This window comes from Passer montanus, unplaced genomic scaffold (genome assembly GCF_014805655.1).
Source record: "Passer montanus isolate IOZ18808 unplaced genomic scaffold, ASM1480565v1 scaffold35, whole genome shotgun sequence".
Classification (NCBI taxonomy): domain Eukaryota; kingdom Metazoa; phylum Chordata; class Aves; order Passeriformes; family Passeridae; genus Passer; species Passer montanus.
The window spans coordinates 3,242,819-3,263,572 of record NW_024368263.1 but is presented as its reverse complement, the minus strand read 5'-3'; the positions used below and the strand labels follow the sequence as shown (position 1 = coordinate 3,263,572).

The 20,754-nt window shown below is 50.4% G+C and overlaps 2 protein-coding genes across 3 annotated transcripts in view; one reads left to right on the top strand and one right to left on the bottom strand.

Annotated features, from left to right (window-relative positions):
* Nucleotides 1–794: 794 nt before the first annotated feature.
* ACSF2 (acyl-CoA synthetase family member 2) overlaps nucleotides 795–20,754 on the bottom strand; it is a 36,414-nt gene continuing 16,454 nt past the window's right edge. For both annotated transcript variants that reach the window (XM_039716281.1, XM_039716282.1), the window contains 6 exons: nucleotides 3,178–3,285; nucleotides 2,919–3,070; nucleotides 2,339–2,480; nucleotides 1,156–1,266; nucleotides 952–1,020; nucleotides 795–860 (listed from right to left, as the gene is read on the bottom strand). In XM_039716281.1, coding sequence (XP_039572215.1) covers nucleotides 810–860; nucleotides 952–1,020; nucleotides 1,156–1,266; nucleotides 2,339–2,480; nucleotides 2,919–3,070; nucleotides 3,178–3,285 — 633 coding nt within the window. In that variant the 3' untranslated portion in view covers nucleotides 795–809. The remainder of the gene's footprint in view (nucleotides 861–951; nucleotides 1,021–1,155; nucleotides 1,267–2,338; nucleotides 2,481–2,918; nucleotides 3,071–3,177; nucleotides 3,286–20,754) is intronic.
* On the top strand, nucleotides 12,159–20,543 carry CHAD (chondroadherin). Its single transcript, XM_039716283.1, has 4 exons — nucleotides 12,159–13,013; nucleotides 16,660–16,823; nucleotides 16,965–17,110; nucleotides 19,399–20,543. Exons 1-3 carry the CDS (start codon nucleotides 12,234–12,236, stop codon nucleotides 17,104–17,106), a joined length of 1,086 nt encoding a protein of 361 aa, XP_039572217.1. The 5' UTR covers nucleotides 12,159–12,233; the 3' UTR covers nucleotides 17,107–17,110; nucleotides 19,399–20,543.

Here is a 20,754-nt window from a genome sequence, read left to right as displayed (position 1 = left end):
CCAAGGGTTGGCACCAACATTATCTGCTTTCCAGCTGGGGTGGGACACTTCTGGTGGCAAAGAGGAGCTCTGCCATCGCTCTTCTCACAGGAGTGTTTCATGGTTGGGAGGTACCAAATAACTCCCGTAAAATGCTGTCCCAGGTACACTCTGCCGATGGGACAGGAATTTTGGTATTTCTGCAACAACCTTACTCTCTGTCTTGTCCAAAACAACAAAATAAACAAAGCCATGTCTACCTTGGAGAAGGTTTTTTTTTGGGGAAACAGTTGGGGGAGGTGTGGGAACAGAGTGAGCTTTTCCAGCTAGTTTTAGAGAGCCCCAATGCAAAGTCTCATTCTCTGAAACCCCTGCCCCTCATTTCAAGTTCAGTTGCTCTTAAATGACCCAGGAGTCTCACAACATCCAAGGAGAAAAGGCATCACCTATCCTGGGAAGCCAGGCCATGGCATTTGGACTTAAAGAGTGTCAGTGAAATACCCACCAGCACATGTTCAGCTCCTGTGAAATGGCTGCAGCCAAGCTGCTCAGAGACACACAACACTTTTAAACCTTCATAAAGTCTTTCAGGAACTGAACGAAATTCCAGAAATAAGCATCCCTTCCTCACACCACAGTATTTCTGTTGGCAAAGAAACAAACCCAACTGGAAAAGAAAGGCGCTTTGTTTTATTGACTAGAAGTGCCATCAGCCTGATGTCAGGCAGGGAAAGTCTCCACTGCGTAGCCCAAGGCACAGGTGAAAACCAGACTCAGAGCTGACTGAAATGGGGCTGATTTATCCTGCTTTTTGCTCTGCCTTCCCAATCTCAGAGCTGCAAGTGCTTCTCCATCTGCTCCTTCAACTTGTATTTCTGAATCTGGAATAGAGGGAAGAGAGCAGGGAGAGAGACTCAGAGAAGAGCTGGGACAGAATGCCAGGGCTCCTGCCCTGCCCCAGCCCCCTCTTACCTTGCCTGAGACAGTGAGTGGGTACTGGCTCACAAACACAACATAACGTGGGATCTTGAAATGAGAGATCTGGCAAGAGAAAAACGGGCTACACCACCTGAAAGGAACAGCCTGGCACTGCCAGGGCTGGGTCCCCCAGTACTCTAAACCCCAGCAGCCACTGGGTGTACTGATCAGGAAGGAAACTGAGGCCTGGGAACCCACCTTCCCTTTGCAGAAAGCTTTAATCTCTTCCTTGGTGCAGTCCTGCCCAGCCCGCAGTCGGATGCAGGCACAGATCTCTTCTCCCATCTTTGAATCCTTCACACCAACCACCTGCTCAGGACAGACAGTGTGACCCTTGGGGATGCCCCTGGCCTCCCCCAGGGTCTGTGTGCTGGCCCATGGTGTGTTTCCTGACCCCATACCACAGGATGCTGGAGCGTTGTGGATCCAGCATGGACCTGTCATCATCCCTCTGCTTCCAAAAAATGGGGCAAGAGGTTTCACAAACAACAAGGAGACTTGGTAGGCTGCCACGAGTGCTTCAGGATCTCCAGATGGAATTGCAGGGGAGGGATGAGGTTGAATTAAAGGATTATTTAAAACCCCTATAATCACAGATCTTAGTGGGCCTCTGCCTGTGACACCAGGAAATGGGCTTCCCAAGCCTGAGCTCTCTCCAAAGTTTGCTCCCACTATTCCACAAGAATCCTACTGTCATTCCCTGCCTTGAACCACTATCTCCAACTGCTAGAGACACGTTGATCCTTTTGAGTCCAGAGCAGTGACATAAAGCCCTAGAAACCACATAAACAGGGCTGGTTTGCAACCCATCTGCACTGGGAGTGTTCCAAGGAGAGATGATCGCCTGGCACAGGCAGAACTCTGACTAAATAAGCAGTTTATTTACGGGGAAACTTGTCTGGCACAAAACCTGAAGGAGAACAATCCCAGCAGACAGGGAGCAGCTGCTCAGTCCTGGAAATCTTTGCTGTCTTGCAGAGGAGTGAAACTAAGTCTCACTCCTCATCTCCAGGGGCTTGCTTGTTGGAAGAGTCCTCCTGGATGTCAGAGTTGAGCAATTATCAGTAAAACCTGACCTTCCAGACTGCTTTCTGAGTAAGAATTTCAGAGGGAGTATTGAAAGTGGATAGGCAGTTTAAAACTGAAAAATGACAAGCACTTTGCAGATATGCAGCTGGAACACAAAGGGGTTGCCACAATCCATATGCCCCGTGCCCCTTCCATCCCATGAGCCTCTCCCTCCTCCTTGCCTACCAATATTACATGGAATTTGATGCTCAAAACAGGGAAAGACAACCAGGTTCCAAGCAGCAATCCCAGAAGCTTTATGTACAGGATTCCCAGAAACAGATTCTCACCCACCCCACCTCCTCCCACTCACCTGGACCTCCTCAACCTTGGGATGGGTGTGGAGGAACTGCTCAAGTTCTGCTGGATAGATGTTTTCTCCTCCCCGAATAATCATGTCCTTGCAACGCCCTATAATTTTACAGTAGCCATGCTCATTCAGGATCCCGATGTCCCTGCAATGACAACACCCTTCTAGTCCTGTCCCAGCTGGGTGGAGAATGGCTGATGCTCCCACCCAGCCAGGGTGGTATCAGAGGACAATGGCTGAGATGCCACCTGAGCACATGGAGGAGATCAAAGAGCTCCTGTTACAGAAACTGGCAACATCCACACAAGTTCCAGGGTTTAGGGGAGAGGCAGTGGCTGGCCCTGCCCTGTACCCCACAATCCCTCCATGCACAAGTGGCCAGTGACAATCCCCTCTCCAGGGACACCCAGCACCAAGGGCTCTGTGCTAAAAGCAGTTCTGAAGTGTCACAGACAGATCAGAGGGATAAGCTGGGACAGTTTTCTCTACTTTGGAAATCCCAGCCAAGCACTCCTACACACACCCATGCATCCTCATCCAGTGCCACCCAGTGGGACCATCTGGGAGAAGTTCTCAGGCTCACCCTGTCTTGTACCACCTCTCAGCAGTGATCACTTCACTTGTCTTGACAGGGTCGTTCCAGTAGCCCAGCATGACACAGTAGCCACGGATCTGAAGCTCCCCAGGAGTGTTCAGAGGCACAGACTGCCCTGTTTCTGGATCCGCAATTTTTGCCTGGAAGAGAAGAAGGGCTTAGCTGGACATCAGCACCAGACAGGGAGGATGGAGTGAGGTCTGCTGCTGGCAGAGCACCTGGAGCACACGGGAAAGGTCATGGTCACCTCAGTGTGGGGAATGATGTATCCCACTGTCTCAGTTTTCTGGTCGATGCTGTCATTGGGGAACCCCATGAAGGTGACAGGGCTGTTCTCTGTGGTCCCATAGGCAACCTGCAAACAAGGAGAGGAAATGTGTCTCAGGGGGAAAGGGGACCACACAGCTTCGGGCACAGGAAAGACAAAGCTGGTCATGACTGCAGGGCAGAGTGGGTGAGGAGGATGTTCTCCCAAGCCACTCAGGTGACAGTCCTGCTCTGCTGGCTATGGATGGGGCCCTCCAGACCCTTCTGCCAGAGTCTTGGAGAAACAGCAGCTAAAGCATCACTGACCTGCCTGCCATGGCCCTCTTCACCTCCCTCACAGTACTCCTGACCCCATCACCCACAACACTTGGGATGTCATGTACTTTTGACAGCCTAACTGCTATTCTTGGAGGACTCCAGGGTTTGCCACCCTCTTTTTCAACCCTTGCCTTCTCCAAGCCCTGTCCTGTACCATCTCTACCAGACACTGACTTTGCCTCGGTGCCCTTGCAGCCAAGGCACTGAGTTCACCTTGCAGCTCTAACAACTCAGGGAACACAGGACACCATTTTGGAAAAACCCTGGAGCTAGCAGCACACTTCTGTGGGAGACAGAGTGTCCTGCAGCACGGCTGCTTGCTGCAGATCCTTTTGCAGACATCAGCCCCTGTAATCTTTGTAAGGGCATCACGAGGCTGCTCAACACTTGGCACAGCTGCCCTTACAGACCCAAAGCCTCACAGCAGGACAAAAGCTTCTTGCTGTTAAACCTCCCTCACAGCTAATCCCGACGGCAGGCTCTGAGCCACCTCAGCTGAAGGTCACTTCTCCTCAGAGGAAAATTCCAGTGCTTTATGCCCAGCTCAGTGGCCACGCTGAGCCGGCAGGAGCTGCACAGGAGGTGCCCCAGGCAGCTCTGAGCTGCACCAACAGCACCATGCCTGGGATTGCTGCTACACCTCCAGCTCTTGGGAGCTGTGTTTCAGCAGTGGGAGCTACTGGTGCACTGCTCTGGTGTCTCTGACCCACCCAGAGTAATGTCATCCCAGTAATGTCACCTGTGGCTGCTTGGCTGGGAGAGCATGGCTGTGAAAGGGCTGATGTGGGAAGTATTTCCTCATTTCTCCTGCAGTTCTATACTGGCAAGTGAGCAGCTCTGAGCCCCAAACTTCCCTGGCACCTAGATCTGGTCAGTTCCTTCAGAGTAAATGCCCAGGTGTGCCTACATGGTCATGATGCTCAGGCCCTGTGCCACAAATTAATGTGGAGCTTTGCAAAAGACTGTGATGATGCATGTGAACAAGGATGAAAATATTGGGAATGAGCTGAACACAACAGTGGTATGGGGTACAACAGTGTGTAATAACACTGGAGCACTTGGCTCTTTCCCCTGCTTGAGCTGCTGCAGGATCTCACGTTGGGCACAGTCTGTCACAGCGGCTGATGCTCTTTGTTGACTGCTCCAGGGTCAGCATGAATCCAGCCTGGAGCCTGCTCTTATCCAGGAATCTGGAGGAGACCTTCTCCAGGATGCTGCAGGGACCATCTGGTACAAACTGCTCTGCTTGGAGCCTGGCAGCCCCCAAGGAGCAACTGTGAATAGGCTTCTGCTCCCAGACACAAGGACAACTTCCCAGCTGGGTGCAAACCCACAGCATCCCATGCTCAGACTGGATTTCTCTCCCACCCACTAATACAAGTCCTGTGGCTGGATCAAATGACTGACCAGACCCAAATCCGAGACCTTAAACACTTATTAAAAATCCCAGTGCCTTTGTTTTTTTTGTTTCACTCTGCTGGATGAATTGCAGTGCTGGTCCCAGGATCCCAGCCAAGCCCTGAGTCAATCCTTGCTGCCTCTCCGGGTTGCTCCAGCAGTTTAATTGGATGCAGGAGCAGGCAGCTCCCTGGCAGGATGATGCTGGGAGTGCTGTGGTTCACCAGGCTCCTCCAGATGCCTAGCACTGTGCCCTATACCCCAAACACCAGCTATTGATGCCTTGGCCTGTGGCTTGTCCCCATAAACACCCTCACACTCTCAGAAATGGGCTTCCCAGCTGGTTCAGAGGGCAACACAAGGTCTGAACCTCCAGCCCCTCATCTGCCTCCCAATTACTGCCTTCCCCTACTGCCTTCCCCTGCCTGCACCAGCAAACCACTCTGTAGGATGTTGTTCCAGATCTTTGCAAGACATTATCTCCCTCTTAGGAAGGTTATCCACAGCTCCTGGGATGGAGGCAGGGGATGGAGCAAACGCTTGTGCCAGCACAGCTGCCTTCCCAACCCTTATCTGACACGTGGACCATCCAACGTGTCCACTGTGAGAAGGAGATGAAACAACACATCCACAAAACTCCACACACCAATTTAAACTTGGAGATATCCATGAAGATTCCTAGCCTTCACGACCCAAAGGGACACTTAACATCTTTCAGCCTTGTCATCTGGTGTAATTCAGTCCAGAAAACCTCACCCAATAATTTCAGCATCAGCTCCATAATTTCCACTGGAACTGTATGTGGTGTCAAAGCAGAGCTTTCCAGAGGCAAAGATTCCAGCTTGGGCCCTTGGCTTCAAGAGAAGCTACAAGAATACAAAATATAATTGACTGCAAAGCCTTTTTTTTACTGTAGGACCACAAGTGACCACCCAACACCCAGATCAGTCCTGCCCTCAGTGATGACAAAGACAGCTCCAAAACAAACTGCTGCCTAACTTGCTCCTACCAACAAGAGATTCATTCTTTGTGAATCCCAAGCCTCTGTATAAACCAGGAATAAAAAGAACATCTGAGCAGAACTGTGTTTTTTAAAGCACATTTCTCAAACATTTCCTGCTAGTGCTGTTCAAATACTGGTCACTGTGGAACAGGCAAAACAGCCTGAAGAGGGAAGCGTCTAAAAATTAAAAATAAAGTAAAAACAATCAGACTCCAGTCTCTTTAGTAAACATTTGGGAGGCAGGCTGATCTGGTGGAGACTGTGGGGACTCTAAAAACCCTGGGTTTTTCCCAACTGTGCTGCTTATTTACTGCATAACTTGGAAGAAGCCACATCAGCCCTCTGCTCCTTGATTTTCCCTGGCATTCAACAGCAATAAAAACACCCAGTGTCCTCCACACTCAACTGCTGCTGAAAGGCTGCAATGAAAAGGGGTTTTAACCACCAGTACCCCAAGTGGGTTATACTGGGTGGGACTGGAGCAGAAGGTCAGGGCTGCAGGAAGGCATGAGTTCCTGGGAGGACACCCCACCCTGGACCTGAGCACTGCTCAGGGAGTGTCTCCATCCTCCTCGTCACCACCCTCCGGTTGTGCCACGCTGGAGGATGATGATGGCAGGGCTTGAACTGCCAAACTAAAGCCTACAGAAATTGAGCTTTGCTACAGAAGTTGAGCTTTGCTGGAGACAATACTGGCCTTGGAAAAAACCCAGCAAATTGACCGTGAAATAACAGAGATTTTCAGACTTCAAAGAGGGCATCATGAACAACAGAAAGCAGACTGTCAACCCAAGAGATGTTTCAGGGACCCCTAAGAGGCCCTTTGAACCCCTCTCATTGTAACATGCAGGATGGATCTAATTATCCCTAAACCTGTGCTGAGTGTGTCTGTCTTGGATAGCTCCACCTGAGTCAACCCCATCCCTTCCCATCACAGCCAGCTCCAAATCATTCCCAACTGAGCAAGAACCTTCCCTCACTCAGATGCTCACTGCCAAGATCACCCCTGGGGACAAACTTTTCTGTCCCCTGGGGACACGCGTTTGTTTCCTTGCTTTAGAGATATCCCACTATCCCAAATTGTATTGGAATATTCCTGAACCTTCAGGTCAACTTTGCTGCTGAAAAAAAACCCACTTCTGATCACATCCAGCTGTGTCACACTGAGATCTCATTTCCTTCCCCAGCAACAGTACCATCTTTGTGTCAAAAACATCAGGACACAAACAAACAAGCCTTGCAGGACAAATCTCCAAGGGTAGCCTGTCTCAAACCCTGTTGACATCTCTCTCCATCAAGAGAGCTACCAAACAGTCCCAGTTTGGATGAGGCTTAACAGAGATCCCAGAAATATCAGGTGCCCAAAGCACCTTCTTTGTGCAGTGGCACGCAATGGCTTTGCCTCAGGAGGAGACCAAAAGGACAACCCAGAGTGCCCAGGCTGAGTCTGCCCTGGCAGTGAATCTCCTGTTATTGCCAGTGAGGACAAGCTGCTCCTCGTGCCCTTGAGTTAAAGCTGCCTCTCTTCTCTCCAGGCCAAGCAGAAGCTTTGAGGCTTGGAAGTGTTTTCCCTTCCTGCCAGCAGTGCAGAAGTGCTGCCCAGTGGCAACCAGCAAAGGCATGGGCAGTTACTGGTTTAGCCACAGTGTGATAAAAGGTCTTTGCTGTGCAATTAACTCCATCCTCCCTAGTGCTGATGCCAAGGCATTTGGGAAAATTAACATGAAAAAGTGAGAGGAAATGTACAGAGTGTCACGTGAAGGTAGAAAACCACTGTTTTGGGGATGCTATTGGACAAGGAAACTCAGCAAAAATCTAGGGGCAAAGATAACATCCCTATGGATTTGGAGAGCTCAGCTCTGACCAAACGCATGGCTGGAAATCCAGAATCTTGTTGCTTCCATGACGTATTTTAAATGTTTCCACAGCCCATTTCCACAGCTACAGAAACCACCTACTCATCAGGTCCTACCCAAAACAAGGTGGGGTGGGATGGGGAGGCCAAGGACAAGCAGAACTGTTGTCACCACACGGAGCCCATTTTCCATTTTGAGAACAGAGGGGACTAATGTTTGGGGAACACTTGGGAAAGTCAGAAGTCTTGCATGGATCAGTGGTGCTCCACACAGGAAGAAGGCTCTGCAAACCAGGACAAGAGCCCTGGCCAGAGCAGTGGGATGCTAGGGAGCATCTGGTGCCTTGCAGGGTGGACACAGCAGGGCTGGGAGAGGCTGGAAGGGCTGGGTGAGCTTCACAGGAGAGGCCAAGAGCTTCATCCAGCAGCTGCTGGAATCGGCAGAAGGGAAGGGTGGGTGGACATCAATGGGGAGCCAAACTGGCAACAGATCAATGGGTGGAGGCCATGCTGCAGTGGAAGAAAACCATCAGAAGGAAGGAGGTAGACCCACCATCACCTCCTCATCTCAACAAGCAGCCCTCACACTGCAGTGATTGGGACTCTTCAAGAATTTAAAATAAAAATGGCAGTTCAGGCCTGAACTCAGAGCCCTGGATGCTACTGCTGGGACAGAAGCTGCCTGGAAAAGAGGGGAACCCAGGAAAGCCTCTGGGACTCTCCTTCTCCCACCCACCACAGCTCCTCAAACACTGCCTGGAGTGTACTCTGCCCTTGGGACAAACCCAGGGACACTGCTGAACTTGCACCTCCTCCCACCCTACTCCCAACCCAGCGCCCTGTGCCAGGGCTCAGCTCCTGGGACGCTCCAGGACACCCCCAGATGCTGCCTGAGCCCCACCTTCAGCCATGACGAGGAGGGCTGCACCCCAAGGCCAGCTACACTGGTGTCACTCCAAGAAGGTGACTGCAAGTCTGGACTGTCACAGGACACCAGATCTGGAGCCCCTAAAAGCTACAGCATCAGGCTTAAAAGAGCAATGGACTATTTTAATTATGGAGCTGTCTTGATATGCCAGAACTGTTCATACTTATAAAGATTAAACATGGAAAAGACTATCTCCAGTATTGTATCAAACCAGGCCAGACCTGCAACATCAAAGAAACACCCCAAATCTGTGTTTATACTGCTTCAAAAACTGTATTTATTTGCTTAGCCCACAACGCCTCTAGGAAGGAGAGGAGGGGAGTCCAGCACCTGCAAATCACCAGGAATGTTTGCAGAACTGTTAATCAATTAAGAAAGGGAGGTGGCAGGATAATCCTGCCTCTTCTGCAATGCCCTTGCAGTGCTGGTCCCAGGGGATGTGTGAGGTAGGAGCTGGCCAGGACTGGGCTCCCCCTGAGTGTGGCACAGGGACACCAACACTGCTCCATTGTCACCTGCAGACTGCAAACCACCCACGAGTGGCACCCAGGCAGGATTTTGAGCATGGATGGACATTTGCTGGCCAGCTGAGGGCTGCAAAGCCCGGTGTGGGATGAGCAGAGCCGTCCAGTGAGCAGCTCAAAACACAAACAGCCTGGAGCCAGGGGAGAGGTGCCAGCTGTGGCAGATGCCAAACAGCTCCCACCACAGGAATGTGCCTGCCGAGGCATGGAAATCAAAAAATACTAAAGGAAATAACTTCCTTTTATTCACCATTTGAGTCTGGAGAAATGGATCTGAGGAGCACACACCTTTTCCCTCCTGCCACTCCACTGTGGCACCAATAATAACCTGGCATCCACCTAAGCAGGATCAGGACTGGCAGGGATAGCTTTTCACCTCACACCAGCATCGTGGCACCAATATCTCAGCATTTTTACAAGGAAGATACACTTCACTGGTGTCCACAGCCACAGCACACACATCCCTGCAGGCAGAGAGGGCCTCTGTCCCCCCAGATCTGCAGTTTCAGCCAGCAAACAGAAAAAGGCTGGAAGAAAGTGAGAGGAAGAGAAAGAGGTTTGAGGTTTGAGCAGTTTAACCTTTGAAAAGGGTCTTGTTCCAGAAATACATATGGGTAGGATGTATTTATGGATGGGGTGTGCAAGGCCCTCACCAGCTTTCTGCTCCAACCTGACCCCACTGCCCAAAATCTCTGCAGAAGCAGTAAACTGTTAGATGACTTTTTTTTCCCAAGGAGATGGGAAACCCAAGTACCAGACTCTCAGTGAAGGAACACAGATTCAGTCCCCAGATTCACTGTCCAGCAGAACAGGCAGGGTTTTAAAAATCACCCACCAGTTGCCCTTGCACAGTATAATATAACTGCAGGAATTGTTAATCAAATGATTACAGTAAAAATTAAAGTGGCTGAACCTGCTCAGAGAGAAAAAATAAAATCAATTAGTAGACAGAAAATGATGCTTTAAAGGTAATTCTTTTTCTTTTCCAATCATTCCCCCAGCTCCCTGCCTGAGCTTTATGAGCAGAGCACACTCAGGAGCACTATCAGAATAATGGAGCAGCAAACTGAAGAGACAAAGAAGGAAAACACAGAAGGTTCTGTCCATCTCTTGCTTCTCTGTCTCAAAGATCCTGACCAAAGCACTCAAAGAGCTTCTCCAGAGAGAAAAGCACATGCATGACCATTGTGGTGCCTACTGAACCAGGCACAAGCCAAAATATCATTGTTTTGATCAAGGAGTTTTAAATCCCACAGTAACCAGGAGGTCCCTCCAGCAGAAGCAGGGAGCTCCCAAGGTCAGAGCATCTCTCCAGAGGTGAGAAGCTCTTGGTGCTGAGGTGAGCTGCTCCATGGCATCACATCTCAGGGCTGACAAACACTGAAAGCCTGAGATGGCCTGGTTTGCACCACGGTCCCACATTACATCATCGTTTGGCCACAGGCTCACCAGAACCACATTCTCACCCCAGAAGCCTATTTTCTCCCCCAAATTAGTCCTGCAGTGCAAACACAGCTCAGACTGACAGCTGCTGACCAGAGCAGGGCTGCCAGGCCATTTGCATAACACGGTCCAGAGCACGCTCGGCGGCGCCAGCAGATTCCTCACTGCAACAATGGAAAAACCCAGAAATCTCAGTGAATAAGCCAGTCTGTGTCCTAAGTCAGCCCTTGGATTTCCTCCCTTTCTTGAGCCCGTCTCGCCTCTGCACAGGCTCCACGAGGGCTCTGCAGCCAGCCTCAGGAGCAGCAATCTCAACAAGCTCACAGTTATATGCTCAGCTCTCAGCTGTTTGCTGCAGCCAGGAACTGGCTGGAAATCAGTTCAAAATGTTCCAGTTCCAAACCCCACCCTGCAACCCCTGGATCTCTCTCTTCACACTCACAGGAGCAGGCGCTGGGGCTTTTAACTGCTTTGCTTTAGCCTTCTTTATTGGGAGAGCAGGGGACATCCCTTGTGGTGTTAATTCACTTTTGCCACTGCTACCCTAAGACAGGAGCCAAGGCAGATGCCACTCCCAGCTCCAGCACTGATTCTTTTGTTTTTCTACCCCTCCATCCCTTTACCAATGCCAATGCTTTTCCCTTTCCACAGCTCTGCCTCCTATCTCCACACCACTGCCTGGCATTTCATATCCACCAGCCCATGTCCCACCACTTCCCTGCAGGCTCTGATGCTGCCCCATCCCTTGCTGGAAGGCACCAGGTATCCTGGCCATGACCATATTATCCTCAACTGTTCATAAGAAAAGACACACTAGAAATTAAGACTGTCTTTGCACTCCCTTTCTTGGCCAGCTCTTCAATGCAGCCTAGATCTGGAAGTGGTCAACCAAAATTTTGCACTGCAAGAGCAACTGCTGCGCTGCTGGCCTTCAGCATGACCCCATTGTACTCCCACTTTCTCCAATCCCTGTTTAGGCAAACTCCTCTTGAGTCAGTGAAAAAAGACACCCCAGCCCCCCATCAGGAACATTCCTCTGTGAGAACAAGTCCAGGTGCTTCTCCCCAAACCAGCCGAGGCTGAACAGAACCTCAGGATCTGCTGGCAGCTCCAGCAGAGGTGGCTGTGCAGCTCAGCAGTGCTCCCTGCTATGCTGTTCAACCAAAGCAGGCTGTTTTCCCCACTGCAGATGAATCTGGGCCCTGCTCAGCAGGGACCAGGGAGGTTCTCCACAGGTCTGCATTGGTTCTTCCCGAGTATTTGCCTCCCATTTTCCTCCAGAGATGAGAACCACTTCTGCACATCGCTCAGCAGCAGGGGCAGGAAGGGCCGTGGACACTCCTCTGCCTGGTGCCAAGGGGTTAAGCTCACAGTAAGTTCCCAAAGCCAGTTGTTTCCAACTGGCTGCTGCCTGTGGTTTGTGGGAAGGGATTTTGCTTTTTAATAACATTATAAATAGGGCTGTGTTCAGTATGCTGCAAACCCGGTTACTCTCTCTCTCTCTCTCCCACCCGTTGCTCTCCTCCTCCCGCTTCTCTTCCCACCACACTTAATTCCAGATCTGACCATGAATGGGTCAGGCTTCCTCCTCAGTGTCCTCAGCCTGCTGGCATGTCTCGTCTCCACCATGCAGGCATGTCCCCCCAGCTGCCACTGCCACGGCGGAGACCTGCAGCACGTCATCTGTGACAACGTGGGGCTGAAGAAGATCCCCAAAGTGCCCGAGCAGACACGGCTTCTCAACCTGCAGAGGAACAACTTCCCCGTGCTGCCGACCAACGGCTTCCGTGACATGAAAAAGCTGGTGTCCCTGCACCTCCAGAGCTCTCGGATCAAGGAGATCTCCAGCGGAGCCTTCCGGGGGCTCAAGAGCCTGGTGTACCTCTATCTCACCGACAACCAGATCAGTGTCATAAAGCCAGGAGCCTTTGATGATCTCTCTGATCTCACCTACCTGTACCTGGACAAGAACAAGATCCCAGACCTATCCAAAGGGCTCCTCTCCCCTCTTGTCAACCTCTTCATCCTGCACTTGGGCAGCAATAAAATCCAGGAGCTGAAACCAGGGGTCTTCAGTGGGGCTAAAGATCTGCGCTGGCTCTTCCTCTCCGACAACTCCCTCACCAACCTCCTACCTGGGGCCATGGAGGATGTAGAAAACCTTGCTGTCCTCCACCTGGACAAGAACCAGCTGAGCAGCTACCCTGTGAATGCAATGAGTAAGCTGAGAGTGCTGGAGGAACTGAAACTTTCTCACAACCCAATTGAGGTCATCCCTGACAATGCCTTCCAGTCCTTCGGGCGATACCTGCAGACACTCCACCTGGACAACATGAAACTGAAGAAGGTGAGTCCCTTCTCCTTCCACTTGCTCCAGATCAGAAACGTGGGGCTTGCTTTTCCTCCCCTTTACAAAGCCCTTGGTTTTCTGACCCTCCCTTACACAGGAGAGGGGAGATGCAGGTCTGTAGGCTCTGCAGGCAGCAGGGCACTGACTACACCCTGACATGGCTCAAGTGAGGGATGAGAGAGCACACCCCACCCCCCTGTTGAGTTATTTATGCAAAACAAAACTATCTGGAGCTGATTAAGCCCTCTGGATGGATGCAAGGCAGTGCATTCACTCCCAAGCTGGAAGTGAGACTGGACACTGAGAAAGATATCTGGGATGCTCCAGGACAATCAGGAACCTTCCATACTCACACAAACAAGGTGAGGGATGAGAGATGAGCATGTCCCTCATAGTGGAGGGCACTTCCACCTTGCAGAGCTGAACTGCTCTGCCTCCTTTGCTCAGATCCCTGCTGTAGGTCAGGAGAGGGAGACTCCTTGGAGGGGCTGTGAACAGTCCTGGTTCCCTATCCCAGCCCTGCAGACAGGTAGGGGTGCAGACCTTCACCTCCCCACTGCCTCCCAACCTGACACGTTACAAAGAGAGGTTTGTTTATTGATGCTCTCCCAAAAGGAACTCTCGCAGCATCTTACAAAGGAGCCCTGTTCCCCCTGGAAGGGAGGAGGGACATTCAGGTATTCTGAAGGGCAAAACAACCCCCTCCTTTTTCTATGAGAAAGCAGGATCCACAGGCAGGAGTACCACACTCAGGGAATCACTTGTGTTAGGGCCTTTGAGACGCCAGGCTGCAGAACCCAGCACAGCATCCTGATGCAGCTGGATGTCCTGGGTGAATCCCCCAGGGCTGGAAAGAGAGATTGCTGCAGGCAGAACAGAGCAGTTCTCCCTGGGATGATGCCTTGCCAGGAAGCCCCAAGAGAATCCAGGTGAGCCAGGCTGGGCCTCCACAGCAAAGCAACACCCACCACATGCAGGAAGATGTGATGAAAAAGAGAATTTCTTCAGAACTCAGACAGTCTCACAATGATGAGCAGATCACATTGACAGCTACAAGAAAGGCACAAAACCAGAGTTTTCAAGGGGAGATAGAATTCCAAAGAGCTCAAAAACTGGAATTACAGCTTGTTCAGGTGCAGAACAACACTAACTAAACCAGTTCCGTAATAATTTCAGTATTTAAGCTCATGCCCACTCTGAGCATTAACCTCTCCAGTATGGGACTGAGCAAACTTAACACTTGAAAAGGATCCACTGACCTTACTAGGCAAGACCTTAGATATTCTGTGACAGCACTTCTGTAGACCCAGTTCTAAGGCACTTTCAGTCAAGTATTGCAGCATAATGTTGTACCAGCTAGAGATATCAGAGTTCCAAGTTACATGTTGGAGAAATTAGATTTTGGGATGTTCCAGGGAAACAAGCATCCTTGGTTTGACCAAGAAGCAATGGTTGACAATTCTAGTCAGCAAAAAGGCTGGCTAGAATTTTTTTTTTTACAGTGACCACCTGTGATAGGAACTTAAAAGGCTCTTGTGCAGCCAGTGCCTCCTTTTCTCCCCAGCAGCCCAACAGGACATCAGTTTATGGGCTCAGCACTAATAGGGATGGCTTCTGCAGCTTTAGGGCTTGCAAATACAGAGTTTCCAGCTCATTTTTCCTTTGAATCCTCAAAGGTCTCATACCCAAACAGCCCACGTGTGAACTTTGCACTGCTAAGAGACATCTAATCACAGAGGCTGTGTGATCCAGGAAATCACCACCAAATGCTCTGAGTGCTGCCAGACTTCCCTGCAGCCCTTTCTCCTTCACAAACATGCTGTCCTTAGCTCATCCCTGCATGGCTGCGAGACTTCTGAGCTGATCAAACATAAACCCATGCAATTCTACTCCAGCCTGAATTACATCTGAGCAAAAGGAAGAGCCTGAGCAAAAGCTGGAGCTCAGGCTCCAGCACAGAGCTCCCATTTCTCCCCAGCATCACAGACCCACACAGGGCTGTGTTGCACAGGCCAGGACCCTCCTTGTACCTCAACAGGCACCCCTGTCTGTGTATCCAGTGCAAAATAACTTAACAGCAGTAATCCTCCACCTGAATAAGGGATGAAAATCACCCTTTTCTTCCCAAGCACACGGTCTGGCAGGCGGCTCTGTAGCTGTTAGCAGCAGATGTGAACTCTTCTCATGGGGCTGGGAGAGGAATGAGCAGCTGAGACAGTAACACCACTGTCCAGCCCTCCCGCCCCTCTGCACAGCGTGCCAGCATCCCTCAGAGCAGCCCCACCACCAGCACAGCCCATCCTCCTGAGGGCAGCCAAGTTTTGGAAGGAGAGGACCAGCAATGCTGACTGTCCAGCAGCTACAAGGATCTGGAGTCTCCCAGCTGAGCTCTAATCCCATCCAGCAATGCTTAATTTGGAAGATGACAAAAGTTCACAGCTTAAAATAGTGCATTTCCCCTGTCAGGCTTTTCAGCTTAGAGAGCATGGACACATCCTGATGGTCCATGAGAAGTGCAAGGTTCTTCTCAGAAATGGGAGCACAGGTGCTGGGGCTTTGGGAAGATTTAGTGAGTGTCCTCTCCAACGTTTAGAGACAGCTTTCCCCCCACTTTGAGAGGGGGGAGAAATGGTTTGTCATAGCCAAGAAGAGGTTTGTGCTTTGTCAGGGAGCCCCTCCCCAATCCATCACTGCCATGGAAGTTCCTGTTGAGAGGTTTGCTTTCAACAGCTTTCCAACTTGAGTAACCATGGGCTATAAAACATCAGGGAAATGAGGAGAGGGCTGCAGAGTCAGGTCTACAGCCTCTCTTGCTTTTTGACAGCTTTCTTAAGGGAGGCTCTACCTTAAAGCCTCCCTGTCAACCAAGAAAGCACAAATTTTACAGCATCCCTTGCAAAAAACCCCACTGGAAATGGGAAAAAATGGAGGAGGCTGAGGGCTGGAAACCTGCCTGTATTTCTACATTGCTCAAATGCCAAGTGTAAATTTCCACTCAGAGCCCCCAGGCACTGCCAAAGTCTACAGCCCCTTCAGAGGCCACAAACACTCCTCTTTCAGTTGCTCCAGGCAAGGCAACAGGCCTTGGGAGGGTTTCCAGCCTTAGAAAGGAATATACCAGAATATATCTTCATTTAGAATGGAGAATTTTGGCTCAAAAAATAAAAAGGGTTGCCAGACTTCAATGTATGTAGGGATGTGGCTGCAAAGGCAATCCCACATGGATTTGGGATGTAGCTCTCCCTGTAGGAGACTCCATCAACCACGAGCCCACCAGCCTGCTGCCTCTCAAGGGTAGAGAGCATCCAGCAAGCCAGCTCCCGGTTCACAGCTTCTTCTCTGCTCTCTCCATGCTCCATAGAAAGACAGAATAGCCTGGATTGGAAGGCTATCTTTGGAAGGGATGATCTTTAATCAGATCATCCCTTTCCAAACCCCCCTGACACGGGCAAGGACACCAGGTTGCTCCAAGCCCTGTCCAACCTGGCCTTGCACACTTCCAGGGACAGCACATCCACAACTTCTCTAGGCAGCAGTCCCAGTGCCTTGTTCCTCTGCTGCTCAAAGTCTGGAATGGAGGCTGCCAGGTTTGGAGTCCCCATTCCCAAGTCCACGTTCCCCACCAGACACCTCTGTGCTTCAGTTTGCAGACAACGCGTTTGCCGGCGTGACCGTGCTGAAAACAGCCCACGTGGAGAACAACCGCCTCACCCAGCTGCCACGGAACTTCCCCTTCGACAAAATGGAGACGCTGACCATCTCCAGAAACCCCTGGCACTGCAACTGCCAGCTGGCACCTCTGCGCAAGTACGGCACCGCCACGCCTGCCCTCCCTGGGGCTGCCCGGGCTGCGCCAGGGCACTGCTGCCACACCCGGCAGCTCCCTCCCCACCCTGCCCTCTCTCTCCACGCTTTGAGTTCCTCTCTTCCTCCCTCCCTGTGCCACAGGTGGCTGAAAGGCAACCGCACCCGTGCTGAGGACAGCTGCTCCACGCCGGCGCAGCACCGGGGCCAGCCCATCAGGGACACGCCAGCCCTGCGCTCCTGCAAGCTGCCCACCAAGAGGTCCAGGAAGGGCAGCCGCCACTAAACACGTAAGGTGGTTCTCTTTTAGTCACAACTGAAGCCACAGCACCTTTGGTGGCATCAGTCTTAAATGCCACCAGGGTTTGGCTTACAGCAGCTCATCCATCTCTGCTCAGAGCTGCACCATTCCTGGCTCCATGAGCTCCCCGAGCAGAGAACCTGCCTGAACGTCAGGGATGGAGTCAGCTCTGCTCTCTCCAGAGCAGAGAGCCTGATGGAGTCAGCTCTGCTCTCTCCAGAGCACAGAACCTGCCTGTAGCATCAGGGACGGAGTCAGCTCTGTGAAAAAAACCATAGGGCTAAAGACAGGCCTGGGGCAGAAATTAAGGGCAAAGCATGTAAATAAATATGAAATAGAGGAGTAAGGATTCTGAAAATACACACAGAATAATTTTGAAATCTTCAGACCTTCTGTTGCAACATGGGAAAAAAATGTAATCTCTTTTTGCAGCAACCACTGTGCATTAGGAGAAAAACCAAAAGCCCTACACTGTAACAGGGTTTAAGCCTCAGTCATGCTTCAGGCACTATGGTGACATGCACCCAACACCAAAGCCCCATATCGAGTCAAGATGCAATTGTTATGCAAAAGGGATAAACACTATATATCAAAACAAGGGTGGATTTAGCCAACTCCTACCCCGAGCTGGGACCACAGAAGCTTTGCTTTTCTAACCAACTGGAGATGCTCAGCCCTTTGCCCTGTAAAGCTCCTCCAGGTCTGGTGTGAAATCCAGGACAGGGCACTGCTGGCAAGTCTTGCCCCAGACTGCCCAGCCCATAGGAAAGTAGATACCTTCCATAAGGAGCAGCTCTTGCTCCAGCACTTCCCTTTCCACGACTACCATTCCCTCCAAGACAGTCAGGTATTTAAAAACAGTGGTTGGTGCCTTCAAATGAGCATCCCAGTGGAGGGAGGTTCAAGACAGCAAATATTCTTTGGGTGAGGTGTCCTGAGCCAGGAGGTGATTCAGAGACCAGGCTGCCTTCCCCTCCAGCAAGGAACTTTTGCTGACAGCTACCAAGGCAAACACCAACTGTGAAAACTGATCACACAGACACCTTCCACAGCTGGAAACTACCAGGGCTATTAAGTTCAGCCTGCAGAGGAGCAAAAAAGCCACAACTGTCATCACTCCACCCCAAGCATTTTACTTTTTCCCATCCCAGAAATAGGTCTGGAGTTTGTGCATATTCCAGAGGACTTTGGATGAGCCTGAAGTTTGTAAGCTCTTGGGGAAGGGAGCTTTGCTCATTTGTCAAGGAAAGTGCAGTGATCCTGCACTGCATTGTATGAAAAGAGGTGGGCATTGTGCCATGGTATGGCCTTTTGATCCCCACTTCACTAAGGATATGCACATCAGGGTGGAGAAAGGAAATTCATGACCAAAATGTCAGGGATTATGCCAGCTGCTCTGTGCCTTTCTAAAGTGGTTGTTTCTCTTCTAGTGCCAGAGGGTTTTATGGATTAGAGATGGAAATACCAGTCATTCCATAAAGTGCAGGAAAAGTTCTGCTCTAAGCACGGAAAAACTTCAGTTTTCTAAACCACTTCAACATAGTTTATTTACAGGTCTGACCCTTCTTAATCTTCTTTCCCTGCCTGAACTCAATACCAGTTCACTCCTCCATGGTGAGAGTAAGAAAACCATGACAAAAACACCTGGGGTTTTTTTCTGCAGCACTTTCCATCCAGCTCCCTCAAACAGGTTTACAAATGCTAATGAAACAGCAATTATTCCAGCCTTGCAGAAGACAAAGCTCAGTGCCTTCAGGTGTCAGTGCCCAAATCCAGGTACACAAACCCACCCCAGTGTGGTGAGCATGAATTTTATGAAAGTGCCTCTGATTTCATCATGCACCTCTTGAGAGCTGTCAGATATACAAGGGGTCAGGTATGAGGACTGACTTGGGTCACTGGCTACATTTAAGATGAAAAGCTGCTTGGTAGTTTCTAAGACTACTCCTGCCCTGGATTTTCAGAATCAGGGCATCAAAACAGTCCACTACTCTGGAAAATTTCCCTCTGGGTTTCCTTCCTTTGCCAAGAAGGTGTTCCTTGACCATCAGCACTTTGGGTAAGATCACCAGGAGTTACACAGAGAGTTGGCAGAGTAGCTCAGAGATAGGACTAACCCATTTCTTCTGCTGTGGGAAGCTGTAACAGCTCCTTGACTCCAAACTCTTCACTTTCAATTATGGGCTTCATCTATTGATTTAATAATAGACAACTGTTACAAGTTTACTGCTCTGCTGGAAAAATCCCCTTAAAGGTGTGGCCTTCTCTCTTTTTTAGTGCTAGCAGGCTCCAGTATGGCCCGTCCTGGTGACTGGTCACTCCAACCATCAGAAAACTACTGACTTCTGAGTCCTTCCTTCAGCTTCTGCTCCCTGTCAGGAGACATTCTGATATATATGAACACCTGCAGCCGCCTCTGAACCCCTGCTTCTCTGCTGATCACAAGGATGGAATCCACCGTCTCAATCTTTTCCGACATCTATGTATTTTAAAAGAGGCCTTTTTAAGAACTAAACTATGTATGACCATACTAAGACAAGCCAAGCTAGATCCTGCCTGTGAAACACAGTCATCTTTCCCAGGAGAAACATACCCCACACACCTGACCAGCCAGCTGGTTGCTGTCTCTCCCACTCCAGAGGAGAGGGAGGGTAGGAGCATCCCTCCCCCCAGCTGATGGAAAAGGAAAATGGGTCTCAACCCATGGCAAGAGACTCCCCTGCCTTCCCACAGAGGGGATCCCTGCAGGCCAGGGCTGAGGGGACAGGTGAAGCAGTGACCAAGAGCCAGTGGCCCTGAGGCAGCAATCTCCCAAAATTGGCCAGAAATCCTTTAAGGGATTTGGGAACCTCCAAAACTGGAGCCACCTGAAGATTGGATTTCCCTCCCACTCTGTGGGGTCACCAAGCTGTCCAAGAGGAGAAGGTGTGCATGGTGCAGTTGGCTCAGGCAGCCCTCCTCTCCTTCCTACCCATATTCCAGAGGATCTAGCAGGATACCAGGATGACTATGGTTTATTATCACAGCTATTTCAATGCCACAGTTGCAATCCAACTACGTTTTTTAATCCTGAAGAGTTATATAAATATATGTCTATTTATTCCTCTGTAACAGTGTAAATTACCTTTAAGAGGGTGAAAACTCCTCTGCCTCCTATATAGAAATCAAATTGTATATTTTCTTATGTACATCTTCTGTATAAAGCTCTTGCTGCAAAGATGAAATCAACAAGTCTCTGTGTGTCTGTCTGAGGGCTGGAGGGATCAGGAGTAACATGAGACCAGTGGCACAAATATAGACTTAATCCTCTTTATCCCATGGGCAGAGCAACTGTTTGGGAGGGTTTTATTATTTCTCTTGCTACAAAACAGGAACATGTGACACCTAATGAGTCCTGGGCTCTCACAGTAATGCTTGAAAATATTTTGTGAGGCCAAACTCAAGTTTACTGTAAAAATAGGTAGCTGTCACCTGACAGAGCTCAAACAGCAGCACCAACCCCAGTGTTTCCAGCTCGGCATTAAGAGCATCATATCCAGGATTAAAAAAAACCTGGCTGCACCCAAGACAGCTCCATGATGCCCTGGATTCCCCTGGTGTGTGGCAGAGCACAGAGCTGTCCCTGTGAAACCC